At 38.5% G+C, this 13114-nt stretch overlaps 1 protein-coding gene across 2 annotated transcripts; it reads left to right on the forward strand.

Annotated features, from left to right (window-relative positions):
• The first annotated feature begins 1126 nt into the window (after nt 1–1126).
• On the forward strand, nt 1127–12833 carry LOC130722497 (phosphomethylpyrimidine synthase, chloroplastic). 2 transcript variants are annotated; one of them, XR_009013975.1, is made up of 7 exons: nt 1127–1250; nt 8433–8755; nt 8905–9032; nt 9370–10196; nt 10620–11341; nt 11992–12107; nt 12253–12833. XR_009013975.1 is itself a non-coding variant. In XM_057573242.1 (6 exons), the coding sequence occupies exons 2-5, from the start codon at nt 8445–8447 to the stop codon at nt 11313–11315; spliced, it is 1962 nt and encodes a 653-aa protein (XP_057429225.1). In that variant the 5' UTR covers nt 1127–1250; nt 8433–8444; the 3' UTR covers nt 11316–11341; nt 11992–12210. The 2 variants fall into 2 exon arrangements, 1 of the variants encoding a protein (XP_057429225.1); XM_057573242.1 differs by lacking the exon at nt 12253–12833 and having other exon boundaries at nt 11992–12210.
• The last annotated feature ends 281 nt before the right edge of the window (nt 12834–13114 follow it).

A 13114-nucleotide genomic window follows, 5' to 3' on the forward strand; every position in this document is an offset into this window, starting at 1 on the left:
TCCAACACTTTCATTTTTATTAGTTAAATTTGTGTATATGTAATCGGTAAATCTTAAATTAGTTTCAATTAATAAAGAAAAATGTGTTAAAATATATGTTGATAAAGATTAATTTCATCGTCTTGTAACCAAAAAAAGATTAATTTCATCGGTAAATCTTAAATTAATTTCAATTAATCATTTTCATTTTTAATTTTCCATTAAAAAAGAATGTTTGAAACCAAGAACTCAGCTGGTACCAACGGTTGGTTGGTTCAAGTTGTACATGCTTGATTCTTCTTAAGCAAGGTCTTGGATTCGAGTCTTGTAGATTAAAAAACCCCGCTGGGAGAGTTAGCCCCACCATGATATGAATGTTCTTAGCTCGAACAAGATTGCTTTCGAAGGAGGACACCTGTCTTACGCAAAAAAAAAAGTCAATTGGTAAAGCTACCATTTTCTCTCTAAAGGTTGAATGTTGATTTTGCTACTATTCTAAGGGTTGTATCGTGTGGTGGATAATATGTAAGTACTTCTATAGTTGACTTATAGTTTCAGACGCATGTCTTGACCTGTAGTGATGAAAAGAGTTGAGACATTTATTAAAAAAATTATAATTTGGTGTTAAATTAAAGTAACCAATTATCCTAAAAGTTTAAGTTGTAGTGTAAAGATCTATGAATCATTTTATATTATACTTTAACATGTCATTCACACAACTCGTTTGGGGGTTTGTAGCGTGGAGGATCCACAAGTCCACCTCGCTTTTAATTCCTTTTAATTTTATTAGAAGAATTGAGGGCGGCAAAAATCAAACACTAGACTACTTATTCATTGAGTCTCTGATACCGTATCAAGTAACCAATTATCCCTAAAACTCAAGCGGTCGGTAAAAGTCATATATAAATGATATTATAAGACTAAAGTGGTAAAAATGCCACAAGAATAGAAGATTCTCGTAATTACCCCTTTAATTTAACATTTTCTCCTTTAATGTACATTTTGACTTTTGAGCCCATCCAAATGTGGCAAATAAAAGAAAGTTTGTGGTGAAAAAATTCGAAAAAATGAAATGAAAATATCTTAGTCAGAGTCACGGGAGCCACGTCACGTGCCACTTCATTGTGGTGGCTTTTGAGAGATGTGTGTAGCTCTGCTTCACTCTATTTAACACAACACAACACACTTCAATGCTACTAGACCCTTTCACCCACTCAAACTACTCCACTGCATTTGCCGATAGATAAGATCCATCGCTTTTGCTTCTTCAGGTTCTCTCTCTATTCCTCTCTCTCTTACACTGATTTGTAATGGCACACTCATGTTTGTTCATCCAACATATGATCATGTCGACAAGTTTGAAGTGTCTTTCAGCTGTATTTTTTTTTTAATTTTGATTTTCACCCTTTGTTTTTCGTATTTGGATGCATTAGATGTAAGGTGAGATTATATATGATGTGAGATTGTGAGGAAAAGATACCATGCATAGAGAAAATTTACAGAAATCCGTGTGAAGTAATTAGAGGTGAAGGAAAACTGAGAAAGAAAATGATCGCTACAATTATTGACAAAGATTTAATTTTAAATGAGAATTTAGGGATGTAAATCTGTGTGAACGTGGCGATCTCACTTTTCTAATGGGATGAGGGTTGTTGTTGTTATTGCTGTATTTTTATTTTTAAGCTGAGATTGTTTTAATGACTCTTACACCTTGTTATGGTCTGTTTGGTTTAATATCTTTTGGGAGAAGGGGGCTGCTGGTATGAAAAGGGCAACGAGGGTGTAGTTTGAAACTCTGTTTTTGTGTCCTGTTTTTTTTTGTGTGTGTATTAAATTGCTCTCGCAATTCTGACCCGAGTGTGGTGAAATCCAAAGGTATCCCCAATACTATGGCTCTTAAGAATCGGATTTTTGACCTACGAGTTCAAACAACCACTTTTAACCACTGCGACCAGCACCGTCACGTCTGTTTTATTTTTGTGAGATGAGAGAATCCTCACTCAATCCCTTGTGAGTTTGCATCTAGGTCATTTTGAAATTAGTTTATATAGTTTTAATCATGTTATTATGTCTTTCAAAAAGCATAATTGAGAATCAGGTCTGTTTTATTTTTGTGAGATGGAAGAATCCTCACTCAATCCCTTGTGAGTTTGCATCTAGGTCATTTTGAAATTAGTTTATATAGTTTTAATCATGTTATTATGTCTTTCAAAAAGCATAATTGAGAATCAGGTCTGTTTTATTTTTGTGAGATGGAAGAACCATCACTCAATCCCTTGTGAGTTTGCATCTAGGTCATTTTGAAATTCTTTTATATAGTTTTAGATATGTTATTTTGTCTTTCAAAAAGCATAATTGAGAATCAGGTCTGTCTCACTCAATCCCTTGTGAGTTTTCATCTAGGTCATTTTGAAATTATTTTATATAGTTTAAATATGTTATTTTGTCTTTCAAAAAGCATAATTGAGAAACTGAACAATCAGCAAGTGATGTGTAGATTGGAAGCTCTTAGGTAAGTGACTGAAATCCAATGAGAAGGTCTGAGAAGGTCCTGGAGTTCCCCCTCATAGCTGCACACACACCCACACGCTCATACACGCCGATCCAGACCTGTGATTTGTTTTAATGAATTGTTGCTTATATTTTCATCCGAATTGTTTCTCTTTTCTTACTTTCTTTCCCTCTTTCGATTATTTCTTCTTTTCCTGTTTCTGTGTTTTTACCTGCTTCTATTTGTTGTAAATAAGGAATTAATATAAGAATTATTATTAGAAGATTATATTCAGTATTAGGAGATTTATTCTCTTATTAGGAGATTGTGTACATAATTAGTTATTTCCTTATTTAGGATTAGTCTTCTTCTATATAATGTAATTACCCTTTGTATTCTGATTAAGAAGTAATAATACAATTTCTCCTACTTTCAAGTTGGTATCAGAGCTCCCGATCTTGGGAGTTCTGCTTCTGCGAAAAAAACCCTAGCCGTCTTATTACGGCCCTTTTATCTGGTAACGTTTCCTGTTTTGCCACTGTTGGCTTATACCGTTTGGAGGCCTGTGCTCTTCATCACCGGCCTGCCATCCTCTGTTCGTTACTCCGATTGCACAGAGAGGGTTCCCCGTGCCTTTTGGTCTTGTTCTGAGGGTCGTTTCCTCACTTTGTTGGTGTTTTTTCTTGAGAAGCCTTTGGTTCTTCCATTCAAGGAGAGTGCAATCTTCTCTGTTTCTGTTATTTTTCCTCTTGTTTCCCTTCTACAGTAACATCTCTCAGTATGTCTGGAGACGAGATTCCCATACCTAAGGAGAAACTCACTTCTGGAGTGAAAGTCTCTCTTCCACCTTTGACCCACAAAGATCTCCCGGTATTACAAGGTTCCTTTCGCTTGGATGGGCGCAACTACCTCCAATGGTCTGAGCTCATCCGTCACACTCTCATAAGTCGCAAGAAAATCAGTTATATTGAAGAAAAAGCCCCTGCTGAAACTGATCCACAATATGACACATGGCGTGAAGAGAATTCTCTTATTATGACCTGGTTTTGGTACTCCATGATTCCGGAAATTAGCCGGAATTATATGTTTTTCCCTACTGCTAAGGAGATTTGGAATAATCTGGCACAGGCATATTCTAAGAAACAAGATCTCTCAGCTTGTTATGAATTGGAAAATAAAGTTTTCAATTCTAAGCAAGGAACTCTCTCCGTGACAGATTACTATGGGACCTTGAATGGTCTATGGATTGAATTAGATCAGTATCAAAATCTGAAGATGAAGTGTGATGCTGACTCCACAACATTGAATAAATTTATTGAAAAAGCGCGAATCTTTAAGTTTCTCTCTGGGCTTAACTCTGAATTTGATCCGATTCGGGTCCAAGTTTTGGGTAAAGAGCAACTCCCTTCTCTCTCAGAGGTGTTCTTTATAGTTCGTGGTGAAGAAACTAGGAGGACAGTGATGGTGGAAGACAAATCAGTTGATGGTTCAGCCTTAGCCTCTGGAAAGGGTCCCATAAAAGGATCCACCTCTTCCGGACACCCTAACCGTGATGATCGCCCCAACCGTGATGATCGCTTCAACCGTGATGATCTCTTCAACCGTGATGATCGTTGCACTTATTGTAAGAGGTCTGGTCACACCAAAGAGTACTGTTTCAAACTTTATGGAAGGGAAAACGTCCTTAGACGTATGAGGGGGTCCAAAGGTGCTCCGCAGAGGCGCGCAAATCACACAACTTTTGACATGGAAAATGATGGTGAAGTCCCACCTGTACCACCAGCAGAAGATGTCCCTAGCCTTAGCAAAGCAGAATTGGAGCGTCTGAGAGCTTTTATGGACTCATTGAGTAAGCCCTCTGGTTCTTGTTCTCTCACAATGACTGGTAAGAGTTCTACCTTCTTATCTCTTAATGCTTTGAGTACTGAAAATGACTGGATTATTGACTCTGGTGCTACAGATCATATGACACCTCACCCCTCACATTTATCTTCTTATTCCACTTACCCTGAAAAACACTATATCACTGTTGCTAATGGATCCCAAAACCAGATTACGGGATGTGGTAATATTCACCTTAGTCCATCTCTTCCCTTAAAGCATGTGCTTCATGTCCCAAAGCTTTCTAACAATCTTTTGTCCATCCATAAACTCACTCGAGACTTGAACTGTGCTGTAACCTTTTTCCACTCACATGGTGTTTTTCAGGATCTTGCCACGGGACAGATAATTGGGATTGCTAAGGAACAGGACGGGTTATACTGTCTACGGCACGAGGAAAGCAAGTGTCATCAGACGAGTTCAGAGTCCTGGAATACTTCTCAAATATGGTTGCGGCACAAGCGTCTTGGGCATCCTCCTTTTAGTATTCTTAGGACCATGTTTCCCCATTTATTTTCAAAAGTGTCAGTCAAATCTTTTCATTGTGATGTTTGTCAGTTTTCTAAGCATCATCGTTCAACTTTTCTTCCTAGTAATAATAAATGTGCTCAACCTTTTGATCTTGTTCACTCTGATGTGTGGGGACCTTCGTCCATTTCTAATGTTTCTGGTGCAAAATGGTTTGTTACTTTTATTGATGATTGTACTCGGATTACATGGGTTTTTCTTATGAAAGATAAGTCTGAGGTGTTTCAATTATTTGTTAACTTTTTCCACATGATTAGAACACAGTTTGGGAAACCTATTAAGAGGTTAAGGTCAGACAATGGGAAAGAGTATGTTAACAAGAACTTTTCTGAATTTCTTACAAAAAATGGTGTGGTTCATGAGTTGACTTGTGTTGACACCCCACAACAAAATGGGGTTGCTGAAAGGAAAAATCGTCATCTTCTTGAAATCACTCGAGCTTTACTCTTTCAAATGAATGTTCCTAAGTTTTATTGGGGGGAAGCTGTCTTGACTGCTGCTTATTTAATTAATAGGTTACCTTCTAGGGTTTTATCTAGTGTTAGTCCTGTGCAGGTTATGACTAGCTTTTTTCCGTCTGTGCCCATTAAGTCAGGTCTTCAAAGTCGTGTATTTGGTTGTTCCGCCTTTGTCCATGTTCACGGTCATCATCGGGGTAAGTTAGATCCTCGGGCTATTAAGTGCATCTTTATAGGATATGCCTCAGATAAAAAGGGCTACAAGTGTTATCATCCTCCTAGTCGTCGTGTCTATATATCCATGGATGTTACTTTTCAAGAATCAGAGTCTTTTTATCCCAATCCTCAGCTTCAGGGGGGGAATACTCAGGAAGTTGAGTCTCCAGAATTGTCTGTTATTCCTCTTCTACAGGATCCCTTGATGCCTTCCTCTATTCCTATCACTGAGGACAGTGATGATGATGACAATGGTCCTGAACTAGTACCAAATCAGAATGATGACAATGGTCCTGAACTAGTACCAGATGAGAATGATGACAATGGTTCTGAAGTAGTACCAGATCAGAATAATGTTGACAGGTTCAGGATAAAGTACCAGCGGAAAGTAAAACCCGTCCTGATCCAACAACAAGTCCAATCGTCTGATCCTGAGGTAAGTGTTGCGAACCCTGAGCCTAGTAATTCCTATGAGCATAACCTTGATGACTTACCTATTGCCTTACGAAAAGGAAAACGTTCTTGTGCCAAGTACCCTATATCCCAGTTTGTGTCTACTCAAAATCTTTCTGTGCAGCATCAGAGTTTTATTTCAGCTATTGACTCTATTAGAGTCCCTACATCAGTACAAGAAGCATTAAAAGATAAGAACTGGATTCAAGCCATGAATGAAGAGATGCAGGCACTGGACAAAAATGGAACTTGGGAGATTGTTGAGAAGCCAAATGACAAGAGGACAGTAGGTTGCAGGTGGATTTATACCGTGAAGTACCGATCTGATGGCACACTTGACAGGTATAAGGCGAGGCTAGTTGCAAAGGGATACACCCAGACCTATGGAATTGATTATGAAGAGACATTTGCTCCGGTAGCAAAAATGAACACTGTAAGGATCATTCTTTCCTTAGCAGCTCATTTTGATTGGGAGTTGCAACAGTTTGATGTTAAAAATGCTTTCTTGCATGGAGATTTGGAGGAAGAGGTGTATATGGAGATTCCACCGGGGTATGACCCTACTTCAGGAAGAAATAAGGTGTGCAAACTGAAGAAGGCCCTATATGGGCTCAAACAGTCACCCCGAGCTTGGTTTGGGAGATTCACTAATGCTATGGTGTCTCTGGGTTATAAACAAAGCCAAGGTGATCATACCCTCTTTATCAAACATACTCAAAATGGTAAACTCACTCTTCTGTTAGTCTATGTAGACGATATGATCATTGCAGGTAATGATGAACTTGAGAAGCAGAATCTGAGGAAACAGTTGGCAGCCCAATTTGAAATGAAGGATCTTGGAAAACTGAAATATTTCCTAGGTATGGAGGTGGCATACTCGAAGCAAGGGATTTTCATATCTCAAAGAAAGTATGTCCTTGATCTTCTCAAAGAGACTGGTAAATTGGGTTGTAAGCCCATTGGAGTGCCTATAGAGCAAAACCACAAGATTGGAAGTAGTGAGGAGGACCTTAGGGTTGATAAGGCTCAATATCAGAGACTTGTGGGGAAGCTCATTTATCTATCTCACACTAGGCCTGACATAGCTTATCCTGTTAGTGTTGTCAGTCAATTCATGCATGACCCACAGGAGAGACACTTACAGGCTGTGGATAGAATCTTGCAGTATCTGAAGGCAAGTCCAGGGAGAGGTCTGCTGTTCAAGAAGAGTGAGCAGTTGTCTATGGAGGTTTATACTGATGCAGATTATGCAGGGTCAATTGTTGACAGGAGATCCACTACAGGATATTGTATGTTCTTGGGTGGAAATTTAGTTACATGGAGGAGCAAGAAGCAGAATGTAGTTGCCAGATCAAGCGCAGAGGCAGAGTTTAGAGCCATGGCTCAAGGAGTTTGTGAACTGTTGTGGATGAAGATCATACTGGATGATTTGAAAATAAAGTATGAAGCTCCCATGAGACTCTTCTGTGATAATAAATCTGCCATTAGTATTGCTCATAATCCAGTCCAACACGACAGAACAAAGCACATAGAGATAGACCGGCACTTCATCAAAGAGAAATTGGATAGTGGTCTAATATCTACACAGTATGTCCCCTCAGGACTTCAGTTGGCTGATGTGCTCACCAAAGGACTTCCCTTGGAGCGGTTTCGAGAGCTTACTTGCAAGCTGGGAATGATAGATATTCATTCACCAGCTTGAGGGGGGGTGTTGTAAATAAGGAATTAATATAAGAATTATTATTAGAAGATTATATTCAGTATTAGGAGATTTATTCTCTTATTAGGAGATTGTGTACATAATTAGTTATTTCCTTATTTAGGATTAGTCTTCTTCTATATAATGTAATTACCCTTTGTATTCTGATTAAGAAGTAATAATACAATTTCTCCTACTTTCAAGTCTATTTTTTAGCATAATGAAATTTTGAAAACAATATCTCCATTCTCTAATTGAAACATTTTTCTAAGAGTTTGTAATATAAAGATGATGAAAAACCAAACCATTGTCATGAGCTTTGTTATGGAATTTGTCAGGTTTAATTTCCATTTTTTGACTGATCTCTATATCGAGTATCATGAGCATGAAGTTAATTAGCTTACCCTTTGTATAAAAGGCTAACACAACATGGTGCTATAAGGATCCCTCCATGCCAGAGTCTAGGAAAGGTTTAAACTCATCGTAGGTCTATTATCGGTAGTTTTACTTCCATTTGCAAGATATGCTTATAAACTAGTGACCTCCTAGTCATGCGAGTACATTTAGCTAACTAATTTTGTGAATGTGAGAATTTGCAGTTGAATTTAAATTTTTGACATAGAATCTATTCATATCTATGTATATAGATAAGATATGTTTACACATTCTACATGCATGCCTGTTGTAATATAGCTGAAAATTTGTCTATCAAACTTGGATACTGTAGTTTGACATAGAGATGGCATCAGTGCATGCCAATGTGACATCAGTTGTTTGCAAAAATGGCAACCATGCTTCGCAGACCAAGTTCCCGAGTACTGCATTCTTGCCTGGGTTTGATGTTGTTGGGCGTGCTCCAAGTGCTTGGAAGAAGGAACTTGTTCCGTTTTCCATGGCTTTGGTACCTAGAGCCACATTGACATTTGATCCTCCAAGTACTAATGCAGACAAAGCCAAACAAAAGAAGCACACAGTTGACCCTGCTTCTCCTGATTTCCTTCCTCTTCCTTCCTTTGAACAGTGCTTCCCAAAGAGCACAAAAGAACACAGGTGAGCCTTTTCTTCTTCATTCATTGGTTTATACTTTTAATGGAATTTGATTACGAATTATGTGGCTTTCGGCACCCTTGTTATCAACTTGGCTATGTACACTTGCCCTCGGACTGCTCACTGCAATTTTTGTATTATCATATTTTCAGGGAAGTCATTCATGAAGAAACTGGTCATGTGCTCAAAGTTCCCTTTCGACGAGTTCACCTGGCTGGGGAGGAACCACACTTTGATACCTATGACACTAGTGGTCCCCAAAATCTTAGCCCAAGGATAGGTATGAAAATCTAGATTTTTCCCTTGGCATATTCTTTAAATCTTGAGTCTATAGTGAGCTTTCTTACAAGAGCCGTGGGAAAGCCATACAAAGCTAGTCATTGTAGTTGGAGAGTCCAAGGCCTTATAAACCTCGCACTAAAATGCCATCCTTTCAATGTGAGATTTAAGTTCCTTACACTTTCCTTGTGACTAACATTGGAAAGCGCCCAACTGATGGAATTGTATTTGTAATATCATTGAAGAATCTAAGTTTGATTGTTTATGTGTACTAACACCGAGCCTTTAGAAATAAAAATTCATCTACTTTGTTTTCTTTTAATGGATTTGATAATCAGGACTCCCAAAATTGCGTGAAGAGTGGGTTGATAGAAGACAGAAAAGCAGTCCTCCAAGATTCACTCAGATGTACTTTGCTAAGCAGGGAATCATTACTGAGGAGATGCTTTACTGTGCTGCTCGTGAGAAGCTCGACCCAGAGTTTGTGAGGTCAGAAGTTGCTCGTGGACGAGCTATCATCCCTTCCAACAAGAAGCACTTGGAGTTAGAGCCCATGATAGTTGGAAGAAACTTTTTGGTGAAAGTAAATGCCAATATTGGAAATTCTGCAGTTGCAAGCTCTATAGAAGAGGAAGTTTACAAGGTTCAGTGGGCAACTATGTGGGGAGCTGATACAGTCATGGATCTCTCAACTGGTCGCCACATCCATGAAACTCGAGAGTGGATCTTACGCAACTCTGCTGTACCGGTTGGGACTGTACCTATTTATCAAGCACTTGAGAAAGTTAATGGAATTGCTGAAGATCTTAGTTGGGAGGTTTTCAGGGATACCCTGATTGAACAAGCTGAACAGGGTGTAGATTACTTCACTATCCATGCAGGAGTTCTTCTGAGATATATTCCTTTAACAGCAAAACGCATGACAGGAATAGTCTCCAGAGGAGGATCCATTCATGCAAAATGGTGCTTAGCTTATCACAAAGAGAATTTTGCATATGAGCACTGGGATGACATACTTGACATCTGCAATCAGTATGATGTGGCTCTATCCATTGGTGATGGGTTAAGACCGGGATCCATCTATGATGCAAATGATACAGCTCAATTTGCTGAGCTCTTGACACAAGGGGAACTGACCCGAAGAGCATGGGAGAAGGATGTCCAGGTGATACAAATTATCAAACATTCTTGATAGCTTAGTCTCTAGCTTCAATTTTTATTGACCTTACCATTGTCTACATATCTATTTACTACATTTATTTTCATTCTTGGTTTTATAGGGTGAACAGTTAGAACTTTCTAGAGACAATTCTAGTAACATGTTTTTAATATTGCTCAATTGGGTAGGAAAATACTAATAATCCATAGGGGTAATGAATATTGTAACTGCTGTTGAATTTACCAATTACCACAGTGATGATGGCCGATGAAATTCATGGTCAGCATTGTAAAACTAAACATAATGCGCACTGTTTTACACTAGATTTATATGGTGACCTAATCGGTTTCAAATTCAACTCTCATTAGCTGATACAATATTACCACCAACAATATATCCCTTAAGACCACGATTTTTTTTTCTTTGCAGGTGATGAATGAAGGACCTGGGCATGTTCCAATGCACAAGATTCCCGAAAATATGCAGAAACAACTAGAATGGTGTAATGAAGCTCCATTCTACACTCTTGGTCCTTTAACAACTGATATTGCCCCTGGTTATGATCATATCACCTCTGCTATTGGTGCTGCGAATATTGGGGCACTTGGCACAGCTCTTCTGTGTTATGTGACTCCAAAAGAACATCTTGGGTTGCCAAATCGGGACGATGTGAAGACTGGTGTTATAGCTTATAAAATAGCTGCTCATGCTGCTGATTTAGCCAAAGGTCATCCACATGCTCAAGAATGGGATGATGCGTTAAGCAAGGCAAGGTTTGAATTTCGATGGATGGACCAGTTTGCTTTGTCATTGGATCCAATGACAGCCATGTCCTTCCATGATGAATCGTTGCCATCAGAAGGTGCAAAGGTAGCACATTTCTGCTCAATGTGTGGTCCTAAATTCTGCTCTATGAAAATAACTGAAGATGTGAGGAAGTATGCTGAGAAACATGGCTATGGGACTGCTGAGGAAGCGTTGCTGCGTGGAATGGATGCTATGAGTGCTGAATTTCAATCTGCCAAAAAAACCGTCAGCGGGGAACAACATGGTGAAGCTGGTGGAGAGATTTACTTGCCAGCATCTTACTTGAGTTCCAAGGAGAAGCAACTCAAGCAAGGCTAAATATATTGTATTACTTTTTAAATAAGGTGTGCTTTTTCACTTATCTGGATCAAAAAGACTATCTGCAAATCACGTCAATAAATAAATAAGCTAGCAAGGAAAAATATACTGAGCAGAAAATCGCATTTATAGAAGGTCATAATCCTCATTATTCCACACAGCATGGGTTCCTTTGAGTGATTATTTAACATGGAACACCATCATATAATGTAGAATTTCAGATTTTCTCAAATTAGAAGATAATAACTTATGCTAAGCAGGAAGGGCTATTTTCATAACTGGAACCCTTAATAGCAATATTAATCCCCCAGGTCTCTAGGCAGAAACCTTATTGTTGTGCCAAGGCTCATCCTCTATCCTCATAGTGATTTTATGAGGGTAAACCTTATTTCAATAATAAGAGGTTATTGATCCACTTTTTTATGCAACGGTTGTCGCCATGTGACCGAGGTTCAAGTCCTGGAAATAGCCTCTTGTGTGAAAAACAAGGTAAGGCTAAAATAGACAAGTGGCCAAACCCTTCCTTGGACCCCACACATAGTGGGAGCTTTTGTGCACCCGGCTTCCTTTTTGTTTCCCCCCTTGCTCAAACAATTACACACCTAAAATGCCTTACTATTTCATGTCTTTTATAGGTTTTTGTCAGTTGAGATGAAATGATCTTATTACTTTGCAGGACTATATAAATGGTGCAAATCACTTGAGAGAACTTGGAGCTAGCTGCAGCTGTACAACTTGCCTATCAGGATCAGGATGGTGAACTATTTTCAAGCTATAGGAGATAAAACTTCAGTTTGTGGACAACATTTAAGAACTCCATTTATATTCTGCTTTTGCTTTTGTTGTGTTATCCAATTCTCAGCAATAAATTGATCTAGTATCATGTTTAGTACCATTTTTCCCCTTTAAGCCATTATTAACTCCCAAGATGCACCAGGGGTGCCTGAATCTGCTTGAGCTTTGGCTAATAAGCTGGAAAGCTAGCAGATCAGGCTGAGACAGTCCCTTTGAACCTGATCAGGGTGATGCCTGCGTAGGGAGAGTGCACTTTCCTTTTTATGCTTCTGCAGGAACTATGCATGATATGTACTAATTCTCCTGGGTAGCGGATTCAGCATGTCGGTTTTCCCAATTGTTCACGGTTGGGAAGTAGCTGGAAGAATATCCTATGCGATATCAATCATTAGTGGACTATACTATTGTTGATATATATAGATCCTGTTTGGATATGGATCGGGCTAAAAGAGCACTTAGTGGAGCTTATGTACTAAAAAAAGTACTGAATAAGCTTCAATAAGTGCTTTGTTCCGAATACAAACATGCCATAGTCAGATCTTATAATGCAGCATAAAATATGCTCAAACCTCACATAACCATGCCCTTTGTGAAAGGTAAGGTTCACTAATAGAACTTACAGAAAGGAACTTAGTCCTGCATGTCAAATTTATATACAATTGTTTTACTAAGTTCATATTGTGGATTAATATCCAATTTTGATGCGGTGAATTGAAAACAAAATATAGTTCACACATTTATCTGTTGACAAAAAGAATTTAGGAAAAAAGGAAGTTGTCCCTTTCCATGAACCAAAGTTAATGACATGAAAACTGATAACCATAAGCTCTGATATGTTGATGAACAACATAAATAGGAAAGGATCTGATCTAAGATTAGCAAGGTGTATTATTTGAAATGATATACTTAAGTACACTGGTGTTCATGAAAATTATAATTATCATGTTTTCTTAGGGTATGTTTGGTTCAAAGGAGGGAGGAGAGAAATTTTAATAGAGAGGAGG

This window comes from Lotus japonicus, chromosome 6 (genome assembly GCF_012489685.1).
Source record: "Lotus japonicus ecotype B-129 chromosome 6, LjGifu_v1.2".
NCBI lineage: Eukaryota > Viridiplantae > Streptophyta > Magnoliopsida > Fabales > Fabaceae > Lotus > Lotus japonicus.

Coding starts and splice junctions, on each gene's coding strand:
- LOC130722497 (XM_057573242.1), top strand. CDS start 8,445: ATGGCATCAGTGCATGCCAATGTGACATCAGTTGTTTGCAAAAATGGC. Junction 8,756..8,904: donor AAGAGCACAAAAGAACACAG/GTGAGCCTTTTC, acceptor TCATATTTTCAG/GGAAGTCATTCATGAAGAAA. Junction 9,033..9,369: donor AAATCTTAGCCCAAGGATAG/GTATGAAAATCT, acceptor TTTGATAATCAG/GACTCCCAAAATTGCGTGAA.